Source organism: Etheostoma cragini, chromosome 13, assembly GCF_013103735.1.
Source record: "Etheostoma cragini isolate CJK2018 chromosome 13, CSU_Ecrag_1.0, whole genome shotgun sequence".
NCBI classification, from domain to species: Eukaryota; Metazoa; Chordata; class Actinopteri; order Perciformes; family Percidae; genus Etheostoma; species Etheostoma cragini.
In genome coordinates, this window is record NC_048419.1 from 24,366,065 (window position 1) to 24,390,659 (window position 24,595).

The window sequence follows — 24,595 nt, forward strand, 5'->3', positions numbered from 1 at the left end:
GTGTGTGTGTGCTGTTATTAGCTTCCCGGCACTTGCTCCCTGTGTTCAAATTCTCTTCCTCACCCACAAAGCCGTTAAGGATCAGGCCCCATCACATCTCAAAGAGCTTGTAGTGCCATACTGCCCCGATGGAAAAGGGTGCTCCCAGAGTGCAGAGTTAATTGATATATACAAAATAATTTATTGAATTAGATTAGTATTTGTTGTATTAAATCCACCAGCCATTTTAATTTGCAGCATCCTCCGCCTTATTGGTAAGGTTACTATAGGAGAACTCAGTCTAGAGTCATTTTTATTCTCCTCGAAAGAGGTTTCCTTTTCACTTTTAAGAACTGTACAAACTATCTGTGCAACTTTCTCTGTCTACTGCAACTTCATTGCAACAAATATTCAAAAAACATTGCAACTTTTATGACAATTATCTTACAAAATCTCTCGCAACATCAGGCGTTTTTGGCTGCAACAATCTCAAATAAAGGCTGTAAAATCCTGGAGGGCCTGATTAGAGCCTGGTTCTGTTGAAGGTTTCTGGTTAAAGTGGAGGTTTTTTTCTAGCAGCTGTTGCCAAAGCTCGTTTATGGGGGTATGTTGTCTCTCTGTGAGTTAAAGGGTGTTGTCTAACCTGCTCTACATGAATTGCTCATGGGACAATTTATGTTGTGATTTGGCGCTACTTCACTTGATGTGAACACTTGTCTTTCAAAATGTTTGGACCACCGCCTGTTTCCATTGGCATATCTCCAGATGTAGTCTGTGGGCTCTCGCTGCTAAATCGAGGTAAAGATCAAGCAAAGGATGAAGACAGAAACAGAACACGGCGTTCAGCAAACAGGTGCGTTCAGGGAGAAAATATCACATCAAGCTCCTTTCTCCCAGTCCAGTCATGACAAATGAAAAGGTAGATTGTTTCTTGGTTTACAAAAAAATACAAACGAGGATATAACACAATTTGTACAATGTTAGTTTTAATCAAAGATGAAAAGAAATTGGAGCAAATCCAGCAGCCAGGTTTGAACATGTTGCAAAGAGACGAGGCTGATGTAGCAGCACATTGTCATCCATATGGGTGTAATGTCACGGTGTGTACATAGTTCACTCAGCAGCGCTCTGCTTCTCTTTTAAGCTTGCAGTATCTGTGCATATGTGCGTACACACACACACACACACACACACACACGTAGTAAACAAACAGAAGAAGAACACACACCAAGAGAGGAGATATAAAGTCAGTCAAATCAAAAGAAAGGACCTCACTAACACACTGTGGAGGGTTAACTGTAGAACTGCACACAAACAGCACCCGCTCGAAGCAGTCCTGCTATCACCTGCCAACAGCCGGCTGCAGAAAGTCTCCCAAACAGCTTAAAGGATATTAATAAAAACGGTCGGGGGATACAGCTGGGATTTATGCAGATATCTGAATTTCAACACATAATTTAAACTAATAAAACTCTGTTTTAGGGACATGTATTAAGGCTGAACTGGCTGATTTTTAGGAAGGGGCAGGAGGAAATGAACTTGGAATATTTGCATATGTAGCCCATGCTTCAACCATATCCAAATGATCTCATTTGTTGGTTGTACTGCCTGCTTGCTGCCACAAACAGTTTTCATTTGTGACTCCTTTCTATTAAAAACTGCTGAGTGTAATATCTGTGGAGTATGCACAAAAACCAAGATGTTCTCAGTATAATTACGGAGTTCTTCAGCCATTTTCCAATACTTTAATTGGGACACACACACACACTGTCTTTCTCCTCCATTGTGCTGGGATGCCTGCTGATGTTTCATAGATGTTTCATAGATGAATATTTTGAAGCCTTGTCACATAAAAGTGAAAATATCCTTGTTGCCAGACACTATTTGGGGTAGAATTGTTGGGACCCTTAAGAAGGGAGAGGAGGGGGAAAAGCCTTTTAAGCGACCTTGCAAAGGATTTTGACTTTCCAACAAAGGAACAGATGAGAACACATGCAGAGCCATAAGCATGGTGTGATGGACCCGCTGGGGGGTTCAGGGGTAATTTGCAGCTGTGTTGGTTCTGCTGGGATCACCGCCTCCACTGGCTCCAGTCCAAACCCATCTGAGCTGTTCAAATGAGCTCCTTGTTGTCATGTCTGAGGGAGAGGAAGGCAGGGGAACAACAGCACAGAAATACTGTACGGTGGCCATTAAGAGCGAAGGCGAGGTAGCAACAAGTCCTCCAAACCAAATACGACCATGTCTATTGTTTATTCCCACCCTCTGAATAGACCCACAGAAGTGCATCATGAGGTAGCACCCCTAGTAGTTGCAGTTTGGTTAGGTTTAGGCAACAAAACTGCTTAGAAACATTGTGGCCAGAGTTAAAACCGCTTTGATTTGTGACGTTACTTCACTGCCAGTTACGCATGTGACATATTTCCGTTTGTTTTCTGTTCAACCTACCCCCGTATTCAACGCATCCTCATAAACGGGTTCATATGATAGCCTATGAAATTAGGCGAGTGAACGGGGCACCGGCTCAGAGCTCCGGGAGCTGTGAGTCGTATCAGTGGCCACTGCTAGTTGAGTTTAGCTAACAAAAGGGGACTGTGAGCCGGCTGCAGAGCACGGCCAAATGAGCCAAATGACGGCCCTTTCAGTGGACATTACAGTGGAGTTGAACCAACAAAAAGTGAGTGTTATGCACCAACAACAATCAAGTGTTAACAGTGTTAACAGTTAACGACTGGTTAAGTTTAGGGTTAGGGTTTGGCTCAAAACACTCCAGAGGAACAAACACGCGTTTCCTGGGTCTTGAGTTTTTCCCCAAGAAGTGAAGTCCACTCCCCGGCTTGAAAGCACTGTGTTTCAGGACCCAAAAATCCACTCCGACTTCCTGATTCCTGAGACAACAGCCAGCCTTAATGGGCGCTCTTGTACTTCCTGCTTTTCTCCCGTCAAATTTACTACGTCCACTACAGGGCGCCATCTTGCTGACTGTACGAACGAACGACGTATGAAGTCGTCTTTCAGGGGAGAACAGTTGGATACTAATTTCTTTGACTGCACAAGAGGAAGTTTATATTACTTCACAAAGTGAAACAAAGCCTGCACAATTAATCGTTATAAAATCACAATCTTGATTCACCCTGTTCACGGTGTAGTTTTCAACTAACTACAATTTTTTTCTAATTGATTCTCATGTAATTTCAGGAGCTGACTGAATCCCAAACGCTACTACTTTCGTCTGTGAGTTTTACACATAGACTATAAAATAGGTTTTAAAGCTCTCCCGAGCGCTGCAATGCTTCCCGGCTTGTGGTGACGCGCAACATGCCATAGGTGCCAAAAAGAAATCTATTTTTGGTGCTGCCAATCTGTTTTGTCATGGTTCATGTGTGCAATAAACATTACACTTTGTGTGAAAAAGATCATGGCAGAGAATCCTGATATCAATTATATGCTAAAAAGAAATCGTGATTCATATTTTTCCCTGAATCGTGCAGGCCTAACTCAGTATTTACTGTTGAAAACTGTCTAAAAGATTTTGGGGTGGATGGTTGGGTCAACAAGGCGTGTGACTGTAACAGGGAAACTGAAGTTCATTCGTCAAGTGGCAGAAACTGAATTAGCTGACCGAATACACAGCGGAATCTGCTCGTTGTGATAAAGGCCTCAACAATCTGTATTGCTTTGTCAGCCACTACTTTTTAGAGCTACAAAATCAAGCATCTCATGTCCCAAGATAGGCAGTAGCAGTCTCCTCTCTCCTCCTGGGTGAATGCCCTCTGTCAGCAAAATTCAGACTACAGATGAGTGACTTGTCTCTGCTTGTTGCTTCTGAGCTGGACTCTGTTCAACATGGGGCTACTAAAGGACAGATGTGGCTTACATCGACTGGCCTGAACCCTCCTCCCAGCATCTCCTCATCTAAAGCAGACTCGCTCTGCTCCGCTGAGCATGAGTCCCACTGTGCGTTCCTTGGCCGAGGAGACATGTTGCTCCTTTCCTCTCCAGCGATCAATGCTCAGTATGGTTAAGAGGCACGAATCAATCGGTTTAACACAACGAGCTGTCGGTGTGCCGCTGAAAGGTTTAGCCACACTCTGGGGAGAGATACAACCAGTCTTTTTTCCCCTAAGATTTGGAAAAATCAAACAACTACAATCTAATCGTTAAATGGAAACTCAAACTTCAAAACACAGAATACCCAAAGTGCCGCTGCTCGGCTTTGTTTGGGCTGAAACATTCAACCAATTTAGGCTTCTGGCCAGAACTTAATCACAGACAGTTTGTGTTCAACATGCTCTACAATGAGTGCTTTTCATTCAGCTAATTATTCTTCCCCCCATCCTGTCTGCTTGGTCCTCCAGCCTGCCCCACACATCAATTGAGGTTAACTATCATCAGGATGTTCCAAATCCTTGAATGCATCTCACAGGAGATTAGGAACGAGGACGGAGGACGTTTCAGAAGAGCTTGGAGAGTCATTGGTTACCGGATGGAAGTCGTGATCAACAGAGGTACATTCCCAAGATAAAGCCTGACATGCCGCATGCTTTGCCCCTCACCCTCCGCTCTCTGTGTGTTGCCGTTGTCAAACTCTGTTCGCTTTGGAAGAACAACAAAAAGCTTCAAGCTATCAAGTTTAGAAGACAAGGCAGGCTTAGTCTTAGACAAGTCCAAGGGGGTGTCACCAATGGACGCCGCTCAAATGCATTGGATAGACCTAAAACCAATGAGAGCAATAAGGGAGATGACGTATGCAGCGACGGAAAAAACATCTCAACCATCGAGCATGTTGCAGAGCGCTATCGTCGTCGTGTAAAGCCCGCCTCAACGGTTGTGATTGGTGCCTTGATTTGGAAAAACTGGAAATGGGTTTGAGTGGGCTCTACGCCAAATTTACCGGAAGTTTGTCATGGTTTTCCCAGGCTAAGGTAGTCTTGTTTTGTAATTTTAGGAAATCATTGTAGATGCAACCCTTTGCCCTGCTGTTCTCCTCAGGTCGGGTTTGACCCGTTTACATAAGCTTTCTACGTCAGATCTATGACAAAAGAACGTTGGAAAAAGTGACATATGTTGGAAAAAAACTACTAAAATCAACAAAAAACTTGAAAAGTGACAAAAGAAACATCAAAAACATTGGAAAAAGTTTGATTGATAATTGTTCATTTTTTTTCATAAAACATACCTAAAATGACAAAACAATAGGAATAAAATTGACAACAAACTGTTGAAATTTCGACCCAGAGAAACACAAAGTTGCGGGTCGATGGGAAGACAACACAGGAGATCAGAGTGAATCTGTTTAGTGATTGGTCCGAGCCGAGGCGACAGTAAAATGAATACTGCTGACTGTTCCAGACCAGTGACTAGATCTCTAATCAATACTTGAGAGACAGTCAGTACTTAATTATTCCTGCACATTATAGGTCAGCAGAGATGCTGTACCTCACGATTAACTGCAGTCTGCTTAAAATGAGTCTGGACTGAGCGAGGAGGCCTCGTTCAAGTAAATACTTTACGTTATTCAATACCTATTATCCCTGTTAGGAGGGGACATGCATGAAGGAGCAAGGAGCCGCGTTAGGAAAGCAGCAGCCATTTTTAAAGTGCCGAGAAACACAATAGCAGAAATCTACTGCCTTATGGAAGTACTCTTTAAAGGGCCAGTGCATCCAAAATAATATCTCACTTAATGCTGATTGGTCAGTGAAGGACTAATTACGACCAGATGGCATCAGAAGCGTGCGTGTGTGTGCGTGCGTTTGCATTAGAGCTGGGCAATATATCCATGTTGTATCGATATCGTGATATGAGACTAGATATCGTCTAAGGTTTTGGATATATGGTAATATCATGAAATGGTAAGTGTTGTCTTCTCCTGGTTTTAGAGGCGGCCTTACAGTAAAGTGATGACATTTGTAGTCTTACCAGACTGTTCCAGCTGTTCTATTATTTACTTTCTAGCATACATTGACAGGGAGAGCCTAACCCGTCAGCTGTGTTGTCGATGTCTCGAGAGAACAAAGGAAGAGACTCCGAGCTCGATGTAAAGCAGCGTCTCCGGCCGCACCATGTGTGTGACCTCATTAACATGTTAAATAGCTTTTTAGAACAAAAAGGCAACTTTTAAAATGTCAATGATGTCATACCGATGTTTACCTATGTTTTAAAGACCACGCCGAATATTTACACACACACACACACACACACACACACACACACACACACACACACACACACACACACACACACACACACACACACACACACACACACACACACACACACACACACACACACACACACACACACACACACACACACACACACACACACACACACACACACACACACACACTCCAGGTCCTTCACCGACCAATCAGCCTTCATTAGCGTTATTCGTTAGTTTTATGGGGCGACAACGACTCAACCTGCAGGATATCTAAAGGACATAAGTTCTCGTTCATTCAACTTTTGACCATTAATCCACCTTGAACTTGCAAAAACTACAAACAAATCAGAGATTTCTCAACAACAATCAGGCAAAAGAGACACATTTAGTCTATAGTCTATATAGTTCCCATATATTTCGCCCTCGCCCGCGATCACCCCCAGTGGAACTCTGGTGGAACTGCAACCAAATGTGGTACAATGGGGCTAAATAGGGGGGGGACGGGCTCTGGTAACGTGGAGTTTTTCCCGCCTGCCTCTACAACGTGTAACAGCCAATCACAAACATTATTAGATCTTGGTAGATGCAAAATGAAAAAACAGGGTTGTGGGTCAAAGTGGATTGAGATTCGTAGATGTCCGGCTACTTTTTGACACCGGTTTGACTCGACTGATCCATCGTACCTGCAGTGAATCCACGCGGCACTTTTTTTCTTGAAGGAGCAAGAAATGATCACAAAATCCATCTTCTTCAAGCTAAAAGGCTCCGGGACGAACAGCAGACTGAGACTAGTTGTGAATAGAGTACGTCCAAATGAACGAGGACGCCGCTGAAGAAAAGCTGTCTTCTCCTCCTCTCTGGGTTAATAAGCCTTTAAAAAACCAAAATGTATGACTGTAGTTCATTAATATTCTATTGTATCTAATGCGTGGGGGGTGCATGAATGAGACTGCAGCTCCCTGTGTTTATATTTGGTTAAAGCACCGCGTCGTCTACGAGTGAAGCAGACAGAAACCAACAAGGGGAATAAAATATCCGCTACAAATGTCTCTAACAAGACGTATGTGGGAAAAGGCTGAATGGGATAAGTGTATTGATTTTTATCTACTTCAATGGAGCCGTGACAGCCCACAGGGAGCACTCAGACACAGAACACACACTCACATATTGGTCCTTCCCTTTTCCTCATTTGTCCTTTGTTCCTCAATATTACTCCATATTCTGTTTCTCAATATTCTTGACAAATACTGCAAACAACCAAGGGCAGGTATGGGTGCTCCGATTGATCGTCACTGATCGTTATCGGCCGATCAGACGCAGTACTCGTGAGAAAAACTGTTACTACTACTACTGAAGAAATGTCTGCAGTTATGAAAGGACAATTTTTAGATTTTGAGTTAGTTGAGTTAGTTACGAAAAGCTAAAAGATTACTGAGATATTCTCTAAAGATGTGTGAGTGTTACGTCATGGCTTCTATTTTCAGTTAATCACAGCAGGAGGAGAGAGGGAGGAGAGGGGAAGAGAGGGAGGAAAGAGGGAGCGAGGAGAGAAGGAGTGAGGGAGAAGAGAGGTAGGAGTGAAAGAGTGAGGAGGAGAGAGGGAGGAATGAATGAGAGTGGGAGGAGTAAGGGAGAAGAAAGGGAGGAGAGGGGGAGGAGAGAGGGAGAAAGGAAGGAGTGAGGGAGGAGAGAGGGAGGCATGAATGAGAGTGGGAGGAGTGAGGGAGGAGAAAGGGAGGAGATGGGGAGAAGAGGGGGAGGAGCCTAAAGTACTTTCCACCTCATGCCGTATTATCTTGACATCCCAACACGTGATTTTGTTTTCTTTGCTCGTCACTTTATGTTTAAGTCCACTTTAAGTGTGTGTAAATTATCACTGACATTATTTTGTGATTTATTTCTTATTTGTTAAGCTCTCAGCTGTTTACGGTGTGTTTCTAACAGGAAGTAGAACGTTTCCTGTCAATAAAAGTAACCAGATGACAATTCACAATACATTTCCTTCTGTTAATTCTAATACTGAACTTGTTGTTAAGACTATTAAAAAGATTTGATGATAAATACAGTATATGACATGATAAATAGAAGGCTTCAAATAGACCCGGTGACCGGGGACCAGGTCTCAACCAAAACTGCTTCCAGCAATCGGTGCCTGGCCCCAAAAACCCCGATCGGAGCACGGCAAGCCTGGTTGTTTCCCATGGCAACGGCTCCAGACGGTGATGTTGAAGGCCAGTGACATCGATTAAAAACATGATCACCAAATGAAACCTTCTCCAACTGCTCACCACACAGGGGAGAGACGAGAAGACGGGAGGTTTAAACCAAACCGAACATTTGGGCTTGACATCCGCTTCATTTCCTGCATTCTGGGGAATTTTTCTGCAACAAGATATGGTGCAAATGTGTTTATTTATGGAAAGGAAATTATATTAGGCATTTTGGGGGTTGTGCCGGACAGTTTCAATTATGGGGGGGGGGGGGGTGTAGCTCCCATTCCCCCTGTAAATTACGCCTATGACTGGATGATTGGACACTTTCAAGCTTTATCACCGTGATTTTACAGAACCAAGAAGTCCCTTTTCCCTGTTTAACCTATTCCATATTTATTATTTATTGTTATTATATTTATTTATTCATCACTCTGCTCCCTCCAACTGTACAACATGTCGTTTCTATTCATCCGCACCTAACTCATCTCTATCTATACACACACACACACACACACACACACACATACATATATATATATATATATATATATATATATTTTTTTTTTCCTAAGTCTGCTTAATGTGTGTTGTTCTGACGTGTGTAAATTTGTTTTCTTCTTTTGAGCTGCTGTAGCGCAGGACTACATAAGAATAAAAATAGATAAAATAGACTTATTAATCCCAGTGTGGGATTAATAAATCTATTTTATCTTATTTTTAAGTATGGGCGCTCACCATGGTGCTGAACCCTGAACGGGGACGAAGTGCCGGGGCGCTCTCCGTGGTCCTGACGCCGCACCGCCGACGTACATGTCGGTGACATTCTCTACCTTTCTGAACGGATTTAGGCGCCACGGTACGGTACGGGGGCTCAGTGGTTAGCACTTCTGCCCCACAGCAAGAGTTCGATTCCCCCGGTCCGGGCAGGGCCTTTACCCGGGGAGTTTGCGTGTTAGGGTCAGCGTGTTTTGCGTGGGTTTCGTCCAGGGTGCTCGGGGGTGTTCTCACACCATAAAGACACACACTGGGGGTCAACTCGGACTACCGGTGCAGAATTAGCCGTCATGCTAACACAGCTGCATACAGAAATGTTAATTAGCGTGCATGTCGTAGTACAATACACCTTTAACGAGTGTCACTTGTGCAGTCGCACACATTTGTTTCACATAGTCCGTGGCGGAGCAGTTGTTTGAATTGAGTAGAAGTAAAAAAACAAAACAATAAAAACACTCAAAAGCTCTCTGAAGATAACAGAGAAAAACCACGCCGTGAGGTGGGTATTAACCGAGCTTTTCCTGACCTGTATCCGGAGGATTCCGCCCGGACCGTCCACGGTGTCGGGCGAGTTGTCGAAGACCCGGTCCCGGTACAAAGACCACAGGCCGACGTTGGGGAGGAACAGAAGAGCCGCTATGAGCAGCCCGGCGACCTGCAGCAGCCTCTTCTCCTTCCGCCTCATCTCTCCGGGAGAAAGAGTGCGAAGCAGCGGCGGCGGAAACTAGCAGACCCCGGCTCCCAGCTTCTCCGAGCCGAGACAACTTTCAGTCTGACGAACTGGCGGGAGGGACTGACTGCTTTCAAGCTAGTTGAAAAACCCCAACGGACGCCACGTCCGGTTACGACTTTCAGAATAAAAGCACTCATAAGTTGCTCTGACTTTTCCTTTTTTGTGCTTAACAATTTATTTTTTATTTTTGACAACATAGAAAACATTCAGCTCGCGACATGAACACCCCCCCCCCCCTCGTCCTCACCAACCACCCAGACCATTCAACAAAATATTAACAAAACAGACAGTATGCCATTGCTCTGACTAAAGAGCAATTCAGCAACCTCAACAGGCAAAAAATTGGGTTTTTAGGCCCCCAGCATTGCCTTCCAGGCAGCAGTGCACTAGCATTAGGCAATGGTTAGGGTTCAGGTTCTTGGAGTCAATGTTCGCAGCAATGCCTGGAAGTCGACGTTAGGGGCTCAAAAAACCATCAAGAAATAACAGTCTTTATCAATCAATCAATGGACATTTATTTATACAGCAACCAGCAGGTGTCCAAAGTGCTTTGCATCAAGGACAAGAATAAAACTAATATAACACAGAACACAGTAAAGTCAGAAGAGGTTACATAAAACAGGTGCAGGAGAGGGAAAATGAATAGAAATAAATAAGTAGGTTTTGAGTTTTTCTGTTCCCTGTAAAACGGCATCTGTGGTAAATTGTAAAACACCAGGAAGAAATTTGACATTTTTAAAATATGGCAATTCCAACTCCACAGTTAAAGTGACATTAACAATTCACAACATGCTTATGAAATGATATGCACACGTGCATATAAAATGTCCCCAACAGTTAGTTTTTTATCTTTGCATTAGCAATATCCCGTTAAAGTTAATTGCAAATTTTGAAATCAAATACGTTTCAGTCTTTTTGGATTTTGTCGCTTTAATGCAAAGTAACTAATCTTGGTGTTTCCCAGTCCATCGGTGTTCATTAGGTGTATTAAAAGCAGGCGGTCAAATAAAGAAATTCTTAAATATAAGATCAAAGATACAAAGAAATGGATGTGGTTCTGGGAAAAAAACTGTAATTATTAAGGACTGGAAAACGTTAAATCCACCATGTTTCAGAAACTGGCCACCTGCGGCCCTTTACTGCACGTTCTTCCCTCTCTCTCTCTCTCTCCCCTTTCAGGTCTTCAGCTTTCCTATCAAAATAAAGGCCCAAAATGTCCCAAAAATAATCTTAAAAAAAGTTAAATTCATGTAGACTTCTAGACGTCATAGATGTACAACTACACAATGAAAGAACACACAACACAGCCAGCAGCTTGTGAGCATTGAAGCCAAAACTGTGACAAACAATTCCCCAAATTATGCAGCGTGAACACACTCCTGTGCATAATTGTGTGTGTAATTAGGCTGCGGGAAGTCTTTCTATCTCACAATTCGGAAGGATTGACATAATTATTTCCGTTTCTGCACAGCTCCCATATTTCAACTGTGAAGGCAGGAGATTTTTATTATACATGTTGTATTTTTTGTGTTGTCCAGTCACTCGATATTATGTTTAGGCTGTTTTTTCTTTTTAAATCAAATTTGTTGAGCTTAAGGGAGAGTTTCTGACCTTGTCTGTTGGGGACAGAGGACAACCAAGTACCGTTAGTAGTCCCCAGGGAAGAAGTTGGTCATTTCATGTCGCAGATTAAAACCAAATTATAACGTAATCAACTAAAATTGCTGAATTTTGTTCCATTAGGTCAAATTGGTCGTTCAGACTGTGACATGAAGAAGGTGTCAGGTTTACCTCCATCGTAGTGTCAAAAAACAGAAGACGTTGTTGTTGTTGAGTAGCTAGCTCAAGCCACTTTATCCATGTGACCTTTCTCATTCTCATCTTCCTAAAGTCTGATCCTAGAAGTGCCCCATGATGCAAATAACGCAAGTAATGCTTTTGTTTTGAAGGTTCAATCACCTAACTTCCTGTGATTTTCTGAATCTCACCACTTAGCTTGATGCACGTCATCATATTAAAACAAGATTTGTGTTTGACACTATATTCTCTGAATTTAGTTCTTGCTTAACCCAAAAAACCATCGCTTACACTGTAACAAATTTAACGCAGAATTTACAGTGACTTAGTGTAACAATTGGCAGCAATTTGTGTGACTTTACAGCATTCTACTGTAAAAATCACATACAGTGGTGTTACTGTGAACTCTAAAGGAGATAACTGGAGATTCACAGTTATATGTACAGTGTAGGTAACTGTTGCCTGGAACAGATGTTATGCACGTAGAGCTGTCCATTTGTGATCGGACCAGGCCGGAATATGGCCACTCTAACTGGGTCCCTCAAAAAAACGGTATTCTCATATCACCCCGCCAACCGGCACCGTCAGCCTCCGCCTACCAAGAGCCTGGGTCTGTCCCAGGTTTCTTCCTAAAAGGCCACTTTCCCACTGCTTGCTTGCTATTGGGAGAATTACTAGAGTTGTTGGGGCTTTGTAAATTATAGAGTGTGGTCTAGACCGTCTTAATCTGTAAAGTGTCTCGAGATAACATTTGTTGTGATTTGATACTGTATAAATAAAATTTAATTGAACCATGTAAACGCCGGACAATGTCCCGCGAACGCGGTCCGAACGCGTACTCCGTAGTTTTTCTGAGTAAGTATGTAAATATTCAGCTCTAGTCTCATACAATGTCAGGAGGCAGACACCGTCTTTACATTTGAGCGTCTGCTTAAACTCTCGTCTTTGATAAGCTTACATTTAAGGCTGGCTCAGGTTTGCCTTCTTCTTCTTCTTCTTCGTCTTCTTCTTCTTCTTCTTCTTCTTCTTCGTCTTCTTCTTCGTCTTTTTCTTCTTGTAGGATCCGGCAGTGTAGACGCTGCTTATCGCACACTTCCCTTACGTACAGTCCTGTATCATGCAGGAATTAGACGATTGGCACAGCTTTCCACATCCAAGATTGCTCCGATGGAAAATTCCGCCGAATGTCACTCTTCTCGGTTGGATGTTACCTTTACCTGTTACCTGTCGCTGAGCATCAGCGCTCAGCGACAGGTGTGAAGTGAGGGAAAATGACGTTTACAAATGCCAATTGAAAAGTAAAAAATGAACTGAGCGATCAAATTGGTCCAATCTGAGTTTTCTGTTGCACAACTTAAACTAATTTCACACTTACGCATGTTGCGCCAAAACTAGGTCCTTCCTGAGGCTATTTTGCAGCGGCACCGTGGCTCCGTCTGGCGCCTAGCATCGACCAATCAGAATCAGAATCAGAATCAGCTCTATTTGCCAGGTTTGAGGACACATACTGTACAAGGAATTTTGCTTTGGATTGTGTTGCTCACAATGTACTTACTCACACAAAAAAACAACAACAAAACAAACAATATACTGTATACACACTATAGAAGATTACATAAACACTACACACACACTATAAGATGATTGTGATTGGTTTAAAAAGCACGTTTTTCTGTGTTTTTCTGTCCCATTGTGGAATGCTAAGTGGCCTGACCCTCCTCCACAGCGCGGTGCAGGAAGGTCTGAGAACGCGAGATTATGCTGTGTCACTGTCTGCATTGTTATACATGTGTTCCCTCCTTTCCTTTTGTGTCTCAATAGAAAGCCAAAACGCATCTGAACACTTTGTCAGAGAACTGTTCACGCTTCCATGCAGGCTACATCATTTTGTTCCATTTTTCTCTCCCCTCTTCCGCTGCCTCGCATCTCTTCTGCAATTACTCTCAAGGCTACACTTACAAACGGAGAGCGTGAATACAATTACTGCACTGTAAAGTGCATTGTCACTGTGCTCCACTCTTCTTCCATAATTAACACCAGCCATGCTTGACTCTACACTCCGAATCCAGAGCTTTTGCTGCTGTAATTCCAGCTGAAAGCCGTGCAGAAGGAGCAGAGCGGGTGCTCAACAGGGACAACGTTTTTCACCAAATAACGTCATCATGCACTTCAACATCTGCACGTGTCTGCCCAGCTGCAGTGCCCTTGAGCAACACACCGCTCGCACCCACAGTGGCAGCTGGATTTTTCAAACAGTCACTTTTTTGCCTGCCAGTTTTATTTATTGCCTCATTAAGGTGAAAAACGGGAATTGTTGTGTCTCTATGATCCCATCCTGTCCTGTTCATGGTAGCCTGCTCGCGGACACAGCGCCGTTATCATGTGCTGTTGTTGAGGGGGTGGGGGGGGGGGGGGGGGATGTTGATAATCCAGCATTCACAGTATTTAATGTATGTTTATGTGTAAAATACAAAACAATTAAACACAACATAAAAACACAGTGGTTTACTGTACTATTTACTTTATACTTTTGTGGCTATTTTGTAATTTTTTTACAGTGATACTTGGACTACTGTGATTTTGTCATGGCGACAAGGTTGTAATGTAACTTTACAACATTCTACTGTAAAAATCGCTCACAGTAGTATTACTGTGAAATCTAAAGGAAATAATTGGAGATGTCACAGCCGTTAATTACAGTGTACCCAACGACAGTGTGTAGCAGTGGTTCGCTCTGACATGTCCCTTGAAATTTGTCAAAGGATAGATCTTGCAATTTATAACAAAACAAATCAGTATTTATTACTTCACATAATTCTAATAATGCATTGAAATGAGGCCACATTCTGTTTCATGATGAATCATGCACAAGTGTGAAATGTATTCCAGGAACTGTATCTGTATGTAGAGCCTTTCATTAACTTTTGGCAAAACTCTCATACACACACACACCTTACCTTACAAAATGTGCTGTCACATTTATTTTTTCATATGTCAGTATTTCATGGTGTTCCTCTAACGAGTGTGTTTATTTGACCCATGTGAGCAGAGTTTTTCATTCAGACAGAATGATGCTCCAGTAATTGCTCATCAGAGGAGTCACGGCCGTCACGGCGCTGCTAATGTCTTTCAAACGCAGAAGAGTCAATCAGGAATCTGCCATCAGACGATATTAATACTGCCAATTGCTCTGCTTTGATGCTCTCAGAATCACCTGGAAATCTTTTGCTTTTTCTTCCCCGACCTCTTTCAAATCCACAGCGAGGCCGCGACGCGAGCAGGAGGGGCTGTGAAGCGTAAATCCCCCGCCACATTCAGAGGGTGCAGGGTTCATGCATAATTCAAACGAGGACGACGCCGAACAGATTGAGTTGTCACAACTCAGGCTGGTACGGACGAAGAGAACGAGAGAGGAATGAGCTGTTCTTTCTCTCCGATTGGCCAGATCAGGACCGGAAAAAGAGCAGGATTAGCGGATTGAGAGACTCAGCCCGGGTTCAAGTCCACTCTGTTAAACAATGATGCTGATCTCCAGTCGACCCCACACTCATTCTTTCTACTCTGTACATGCCAGCCTGTCAGATACAAGGGTCAGAGGGGATTATGGAGATGCTTTACTGTTTTAGAAATGAGGATTTGTTCATCGTGTGTGTCAGAGGTTACAGGGGAAGAGGCAACTCTCTGCCACTTGAAACAATACTGAGTCACGGGGCAGTTTGAGGGCAAGTGGAGGAGGTCAGCATTAACGCTCAGTGACAGCTGTGAAGTGTACAGACGTTTACAAATGTCAATTGAAAAGTAAACCAATCTAGATTTTGGCCCAACCTCTCAGCTGCTCAGTGGCCAGCAGATCAGACTGTGGTTGTACTGAACAGCTTCCAGGTAGAAATGTGACAGGCTGTTGGAAATGAGAATTTGTTCTCAATCACCTTCCCTGGATAAATAAAGGAGAAATAAATAAGGCTCGGGTGGTGGCTAACCCTCTTCCAGCCAAGAGACTGGAGTTCGTGTCCTGTCAGACACTGATTTTTTTTTTTTTTTTTTTAACCCAAACTACGATCTTTTTCTTAATTAAGTAGTTTTGGTGCCTACACAATCGGTTTAAAATTGTGTAGGCACCACAATTTTTACCCTTGTGTTGTCCTACTCGGTCAAAAAGATTAACACTTATTATTTTTGTAACCTTTTTTCGACATTTGACATTTTCAACGCATCATTTTATTGTATTTTTTCACTACCACCACTATACTACTTTTTGGAATCCAGGGACAGTAACCCTCATTTGAATTGAATTATTCCTAATATTTGAGATACAACAAACCAGAAATGATGAATTATTTTAACTAATAGTTAAGATAAGAGGAACGTATGTTGAGTGGATAAGTTCGGTCAGAATGCTGATTTGGAACCATTTAAACCATGATTATATTTGCAAAGAGCGTTGGATGGAATCCATCCTTTCTGTGGTAATTTGGTTAAAAAGAATGACATATTTCAGATAAAGACAGATAAAGATTTTTAAAAGGGGTCAGATTGGCCCCGAGGACAACAGGAGGGTGAAACAGATTTTAAAATTGGGGTTGATTTAGACATGTGGGGGGTATTAGAGGTCAGGAATAAATAAGCCATACCATTGCATGACTTGTTGGTCATGTTGCCGGGTCACATTTGAGTCTTTAGACAGTGTTGGCGGGTGGCGTCAGCATGTTTTCAAGTATCAATTCACAATCAGTGGCATCCTCTTTCATCTCCATTATCTAGAGCCTGGATGTGTCAGTTGGGATAGGAACGATAGAAAATAAGATAAGACTACAAAAATGGATACAATGCATGTTGCCCGGCCTTTAGTTAACTGTGTATTGTCTCTATATTTGGAAGTGTGGTTCTGGTGTCTTCGTCGTGCTCGTTGTAACCATTATTTTACATTTTTGTAGTCTGTACATTATTAGATTGCAGTACCCTTAGGATGTTGACACGTGATTCAGGGATGCACAGATGTTTTGCATTGGGGCTAATCACTGACATGTCTATATATATACACCTTAGTGTTGTGTCTTTCTGTTTTCTCTGGGTGAATGAAGGTCTGTGAGGGAAAGCTGGCGCATACTTAGAGAGAAGAAGAAGCTCTTTTTGGTATTTGCATCACTACAAACATTCAGATGTGTTTACTGGCAGAGTTGCAGCAAATATGTAAAACACAAAAATAGATTTAGATGCTGTTTACATCATTAGTACAAGCCCACAAACAGTTTTTTTACAATAGCCATGTGTGTGTGGGTGTGTGTGTGCGTGGGAGAGATCGTTGTAACACCTAATCAAGGGTATATGATGTGGTTCTTACCCTGTGCCATGTGCATACTATTTCTGTTCTTGACAATGTGTTTTTAATTGAGTTAAACTGTGAGTAGCTGAGCGTTAATGCTGGCACTGTTTTCCTGGAGACAAAACAGATAAATGTGGGCAATTATTTCTGCCCCAGCAGCTCTATCTAGACTATCTCACCTTTCTGTTAGTGAGGAACTGAAATCCCGCCTGTGGAGAATCAAGCACGTTTCTGTCTGCCCTGTAGCATAAAATGACTGTAGATATACTATCTGTGGGGATTTGATAAGGGTGTTGATCAATACCAGTGACTCTAAAAACGGCTTCTCCAGGTTGATGTGTCATTTGCTGTCCCGTTCTCAGCTGTTCTCAGAATGCATCTAGGCAGTAAGGCACTGCAATTTATGTGTATTCTACGTATTTATTAATGTATGCATCACAATTTCGGCTGCTGCATAAGAGGGCAACAATCCACAAAGGAAGGAGGTCGGGGTGGATGTCTGGGTCATAGCACTTTTTGAGTCGGTGGGGAGTAGAGTTTGTGTCCCGGAAGAACATAATGGAATAACACAACTTTGATCCAGGAAACGAGTGTTTGTGTCCCGTAACCATAACTCAGATCTAACCCTATGCCTCAGCACTATTAAAGCGGGTGGAACTTCCGGAGCTCCACACAGTCTGATGAGATAGCGGCAGCCCGCGGTGCTCCATACCCAGCAAAAAGTCACCGTTTCGGGGTTACTAGACTACCAAACGGCGCTGCCCTGCCAGAGCTCCGGGGCCTGCAGCTCACTGGTCTCCCTCCCCTCCCCGGTGTGTGTGAGTGAGACAGCGAGCTTGTTAGGCCCGCTGTCTCTTACCACAGGTTCCAGATGATCTTATAGTGGATCCGTGTCTCGGGTTATTTAAACAAACGATCGGGGAAATAAACTCCTCTTGCCTGTGAGTCTCATTGATACAGCCAGCAGGTGAGCTGAAGTGACCAAAGACGAAGAAGAAATCGGACCAAAGTGTTAGCTTTGTAAGAGCGTAGGGTAGCTGTGAGATATATGCCAGGGTGAAATTCAAAGGGTGAATATATTGTAATTATGCTGAAAGTGTAGCAGTGATCTTTGTCTTTGCCATAGCATAGTAAAAAGATACTTTTCGTATGGGGTAACTAAGTACAGTAACGGATTACTTTTTTAAGAAGTAACGAGTCAACGCTACTTTTTCAAAGGAACTTCCCCATGTCATCACTGCTGGAGTGCCCAGATTAAAATCACATTTCTCACTTGAATTCATTCCTTTTATGAGCTAAAAGTATTTCAGCTTGACATTATTATGAAGTCATCCCTCTGTTTAGTGGTGTGTGCCAGCCAAATCAAATTTTGTCCATGCAGGAATCCCTCCGTGTTGACAATAATAGACTCTGCTCTCTTTGTGTGTAAATGAATTATGTAGCAGTGGAGTATTCCCTCAGACTCATGGTGTAACTGGCTGAGAAAGAAATATTAGGCTGTTACGTTCCCAGAGCTGTTCTTGGACCAGTGCCTTCTGTAAATCTGTCTGCTCTTGTCCCACAGTACTCCCTGCACCCCTTGCATTACATCATCTCTGTATATTGTGTATTTACCCAACACAGCCTGCAACGCATTCTCATTAATGGGTTTGTATGATTTCGTTCAAAAATCTTTGCACACCAATGTATTTATTTGAGAAAAGGTGACTCTGAGTCAGGTACAGGGCACCGCGAGATGACGGTCGTTTCCGCAAGTTGCATTAAAATTAAGTTACAGGTCCCATGGCTTTAAAATGTCACTTTAGGAGGTTTGTACCATTAATATGCGTTCCCCCAGCCTGCCTATGGCCCTCCAGTGGCTGGAAATGGTGACAGGTGTAAACCGAGCCCTGGGTCTCCTGCTCTGACTTTGAGAAGATGAAAGCTCAAATGGGCCAATCTGCCCCTTATGAGGTCATAAGGGGCAAGGTTACCTCCCCTTTCTTTGCTTTGCCCGCTCAGAGAATTTGGCCCACCCATGAGAGAGAGACTTCATGGCTTTTAAACGAGCAAAGTGGCAGTTGGTCGAGGCCACAGCCCCAGCCTCCATGAAGTATTAGCGGACCACTAAGGTTAAGCCTACAAAATGTGAGCTTCAAGCAGCGACAACAAGAGTTTAGGTACTAAAAAGAAGTAGCAGTAGAAAACCGCTCCCAATGAACACACATTTTCCGGGTGAAATTCTTTTGTTTTGGCTCCCCGGCTTGAAAGACCTGTATTTTATGACCCAATAATCCACCCCGACCTCCACCTTACGTGGTCCAAAGTGTAATACAGTCAATGTTGTACATACTTTAAAAAAATGTATTTACAGTGCGTTACTTTACGTAACTTCTTTCATGAAATGGTTCATGTGGACTGCCTGATTTACCCTGACACCTTTGGGTGTAGTTTTGTTTCCTTTCTTAGACATTTTATAAGCTCTGTCAGGTGGTCACATCTTTCACAAAGTCATTTATGTCATTGCCTTGAATCTTAAAGGACAAAATCCCAGTGTTGGGACAATAGATCGGCCCCATCCCATCGCGTTTGTGCTCATTTTAAGACTTCTGCCTCTTGTTGGTTTTGTTGCTCTCTATAGTGTAAATTCTGGCCCGCAAGCAGCTCATAATGTGCCTCATTGTCTTGCACTGATGTGAAATTGCCAACCTCAGGTTTTTTTGAAGACTTTTTTGTTTGCTTGCATATCTGTGTGTGTGTATGTGTCAGAAGTCGCCCTTTGCTCTATTTAATATTCCTTTTTTGTGTGCACCAAAGGCTCAGACTTTCTCCCAGATGCATGTCTTATTGCACAAGTTTTCTTCTGACATTTGTCCTCAGGACATACACATTTGATGTTGTATTTCACTGTGGTTCTGGTCTGTGTAGATTTTTGTTGATTTGTTTAACCAAGAAATTCAGAAATGATATTGAGAAGTAGAAAAAAGCGGGAAAATGACTCTCTTATCTACAACGGGGGACTAATCTGAACAGGCCGACTGACGGGTGAGCTCCTTCCCTCTCCGCCTGCATTCATGCCCCTACGCTTTGTATGACTTGGTTTGATATAATTTACATTTTATAATTTGAAACAGCATCTGATATATTCCCCACCACCCCAATTTAGCTCTTTTGGCAAGCAGTTATATATTTGTCGTACCGTATATGTAATTACAAAATATCCACTCACACTGTACTTGTGTTATTTATCAGTATCAGTGTCCACAGCCACTGTTCAAACCTCAACGTCCTTCGTAGCGTTTGAATTATGTGTAAGATATGCTCCATCTCTACGTCACAGTAATCTGTGAGAAGGGAGATAAAGGCACCAATGCACCAACCATCAAACAGTTGCTTCTGTTACAATGATGTTTTGGAACTTTTCTCTAACATATCATTGCAATTGCGTGTTCTCAGCACTCTGAAAGCTGTTTCTTTTGAAGAGAAACACATGCATCACACATATTAGGAGCAAAAGGGAAAGCATCTGCATCCAACAGCGTGGCTCTTCAGTGTTTTTGCAGCTGAGTTCTTCTCTGGTCTCTGTTGGTCTCTAAACGCTACGCGCCTTCAGTCCTCCAACTCCATCTTCAAAATCCTAACCGTACAGAAAGAAAATGCAGTATTTCAGATCCTGCAACTTTGATCTTTTTCTGTTAGGTTTTCTCTCCGTCTCCGCCAGTGTTTGTCTCTTCAAAATGCATTATCAACCACTCTGAGCCCACCAAATATATTCATTTCCCTGCAATCCAAGCAGCTTCATCAACACAGCCAGCCCCTCCACATTTCCATTCTGATTAACTTATTTTCTTCCCACTGCTGCCTTGATATCTTCATCAGTCTCAAACAGCGGCCCTAATGAGTTGGGCAGATGGTGCTGCCTATGTATCTACTTGAGGGCAGTGAATTTCCCCAAGATCAAGCAATGAAAGTAGGAAAACTTGTTTCCAGCGAGCTGACCTTTGAAGATGATGACTTTAAAAGACCACACTGGTGGTATTGCACATTTTATCCAATTCATTAGAGACTGTGCCAACCATTTTCTATAGTGTCACGGCATAGCCATAGCTTTAGGAAAACGTGATAGCATCATATCTTGCTGTTCAGGCGTGGATGAACGTTAGCTGACGTTAGCTGACGTTAGCTGACGTTAGCTGACGTTAGCTTCCCTGTGTTGCCAGATCTTGTTCTTGAGATAGAAACAGGTCTCAGGCAAAATGGATTTTCTGATGTGTCCGTCTGAACATTAAAGTGTTAGAACGTTCTGGAGGTATGTGGCTTGTATGTGGCGCTGATTTAGCCTAAATGCGCTGGTGTTAGTTCATCTGTAGACACTTAAGAGGGAGACAAAACGTTGACACAACTTGATGGTTGAAAAGGAAATATAGACATCAGGTCACTCAGCAGCACATGTATTCGTCCCCCCACTGCTGTCCAGTCTCCTGAACTTTTGTCAAATCCGCAGCAGTGGCAACGAAGGCAAGCCACAGCAACCTCAGCATGGCAACAGATAGAAACATTAGGACACATGTTCCGTTACACCCGCCAACTGTTTTCCAAGCATAAAACAGTAGGTCAATAGTATATGTCTATATAAAAGAGACTTCAGATACAGTATTAGGGACCACTAAGGTCTATATAAAGAGACTTCAGATACAGTATTAGGGACCACTAAGGTCTATATAAAAGAGACTTCAGATACAGTATTAGGGGACCACTAAGGTCTGTACAAAAGCATCAAAAAAGCAGCATGTCATATGACCTTTAAGAGGTTGTGGTCATTTCACATGTATCTAAGAGATCAGTTTGTAATATTTAGTTTTTACAGAAGCCGCTTGACCGCTTAGTTTAAATACTAAAAAAGGACTGAGGTTAAATTAATGCTTCGTGGTTCATATTTTCAAAAAAGGACGAGGACTACTTGATTTGTTTGCGTGACAAGATAAGAAGCAAAGTTAGAAAACCACAGTGTGCTGAGTTAGAAAGTCTGAATGTGAAAGAGAGACAGAAAAGAAAGAAAAAGAGAGAGTGCAGACAGAAGGAATATAAAGATGAGGAATAAGATCATGGAGCTACGCTTCAGTGCCTTCTTGCTCCAGTCTTCCAACAAGTGCCTTGTCTTTGTAATTGAAAAGACATACTAGATATTTCAAGTCAAAGAGAATGGAGTGTTATCATATTGAGCTTCCAAATATATTATTCATTCAAGTCCAGAAAACACAGGATCTCATCAAACACTCATGATGCCCACGCGGCCAAATGCCGGGGCAGCAGCTTTCATCCAACTATGAAATCATCTGAACCAACTTTAGAAAAAGTTAACATAAAATGAACGAGAATGTGAGTTTAGCTGAAGTCAATTTAAGTGCATTTCTAGAAGAAGAAAAAAAAAACATTGAGGGTAGATAGCGGGAATTTTGCTGCTTTGTTTTTAAGCTTTAATCTAGATACAGTAAAACAAATAAATGCATCTATATTATACACAAAGGCCGTCTCACTTATTACAGAGCGATATCAACAGGCTGATCAGTGTTCCCTTCAGAATCAGATTTTAACGCCACAATAAGTTCACTTATGGGGAATTTCCCTTGGTGATAGGTGCAGGCCTGATGACTGTTTGAACCTTTTTGACAACCACGTCTGGTCAGTAAAATAGTAAAAAAATACAAAAAAACTGGCACTATAAAGGTGAAAAACAGGAATCACATGAACGGTCCGAAACAGCCCCTCCAACTGCGCTGCTTTCATGGACGTCAGTCTTTGAAAGTTTACAACTTATTGTGTTTAGGTGTCTTTTTGATTACTCGTGGTCCAGAAGTACTTCTAATTTGAATTGTAGTCTCGATTACAAAAGGATTTTACTTTACTTTCTCTGAGCCAAACACACGACAGTCCCTGCAGTACATTTGTTCTGTAATGATTTCATAAATTAGCCCCTCACCAACCTTCCCGTTGCCGCCAATTGTCCACTTTAAAGAATAACAGACGGTGGAAATCATTTCAAAAATATTGTAGCTATCTATGATTGTTTGATTGCTAACGTTAGCTCAAAAGGGCATTCAAATGACAGCCTTGGTTGTGTTTGATGCTAACTTGTAGCCAGCAGTCTACCAACTTGGTTAAGTAGTTGGTAGTAGTAGTTGGACAAATCACAACAACAGATATCTCTTTGCACTTTCCATAAAGAGCAGGTCTAGACCGTACTCTGGGGTGTTATTCACAGAAACCCAACAGTTCACCAAGAGCAAGCACTAGGCCACAGAGGCAAGGAAACACTTCCATTAAGAGGCAGAAACCTCGAGCAGAATCATGGCTCAGGGTGGGGGGCCATCTGCCTCTACCGGTTTGGGGTGAGAGAGAGAGAAAGAGAGAGGCAGACAGAGAGAGAAAGAGAGAGACATGGAGAATTGTAGCAGAGGGTGTGGAGCAGGACCAAAGAGGCGGCAGTTGACTCCAACCACAGATCCAGAGCCTGAAACACGAATAGGAAGCGATAGGAGGAGAGAGAGGAGGGGCGAGGGAAGAAGTCGAGTTAGTAACATGCATTAATGGGATGAGGTTGGATACAGATGGAGAGAAGGAGGAAGAGAGAGGTGCTCAGTGCATCATGGGATGTCCCCAAGCAGTCTAGGCCTATAGCAGCATAACTAATGGACGGTTCAGGACTCTCCTGAGCCAGCCCTAACTATAAGCTTTATCAAAGCGGAAAGTCTTAAGCCTGCTCTTAACATCATTAAAATATGGCATCAGTATAATCATCATAATCATCACCCTGTCATTTTCAGATTTTAAAAAGCTCCCTCTGGACACACAAAGGAGACATTATGTCATTATGAGTTATAATTCTCATGGTCTTGTGTGAAATAGATGGAGAGCCCCTTTTAATATACGGTAGGCAATTTGAAATCAATTTGAAATCATTACTTATAATAATCTTTTTCACTAATGAAAGATATCTGGTTTACACAGCATGCACATTTACTTCAGAGACAGACTTTGGAGGCGCAAAGCTGTTGGTGAATGGCAGACCATCATTAAACCTTTAGTCTTAATCTGCGGCTGCAGGGGGCAGCAGGAAACCCACTGGGAATGAAAAAAAGGTCAAATAGACTCTTTCACCCGCAGTGAGTCTGCAATCTATAATATGCATAAAACATGGGCCCCTCTACGTCTACTGCTGCTCAGGAAGTCACACTTGATTTTAAAACCCAGACTGATTTTCGATTTACATTGTAGATGTTTGGTGTGAGGCTGCTCTCCTGCCGTTTCGACAAAACCACTGGGAAATCAAAACCTAGGAATCTAGACGCACCCTAGCGACAGCAAATATAATTTGCAGCTAGGGCCGGTCTGCGAGCTGGAAAACCGAATTCTGGTCAGGCCGATCACATCGTGTACAGAGTTGGTGAATCTGGAAGACTTGGGGTCAAGCTTTTCTTTGAGAAAAGAACAAAGAACGACACTGAAAGAGTTAAAGAAAAGGAAGATTTGCCGACGGATACGGCAAAAGAATTAATCCATCAACCAGCGCTGCTCTGGTTGGTTGGAGCGCTATCCTATTGCGTGCAGAGGGAATTTGAAAGACAAGCGTT

At 42.7% G+C, this 24,595-nt stretch overlaps 1 protein-coding gene and 1 long non-coding RNA gene across 2 annotated transcripts in view; one reads left to right on the top strand and one right to left on the bottom strand.

Moving 5' to 3' along the window:
• The window catches only part of LOC117955331 (polypeptide N-acetylgalactosaminyltransferase 10-like), a 75,565-nt gene extending 65,662 nt beyond the window's left edge, over positions 1-9,903 (bottom strand). Inside the window, exon 1 of the mRNA XM_034889759.1 lies at positions 9,659-9,903. Coding sequence (XP_034745650.1) covers positions 9,659-9,817 — 159 coding nt within the window. The 5' untranslated portion in view covers positions 9,818-9,903. The remainder of the gene's footprint in view (positions 1-9,658) is intronic.
• Positions 9,904-10,452: 549 nt separating this feature from the next.
• Positions 10,453-24,595, top strand: part of LOC117955352 — a 23,238-nt gene continuing 9,095 nt past the window's right edge. Inside the window, exons 1-2 of the long non-coding RNA XR_004659026.1 lie at positions 10,453-10,463; positions 21,383-21,398. This is a non-coding gene — a long non-coding RNA (uncharacterized LOC117955352). The remainder of the gene's footprint in view (positions 10,464-21,382; positions 21,399-24,595) is intronic.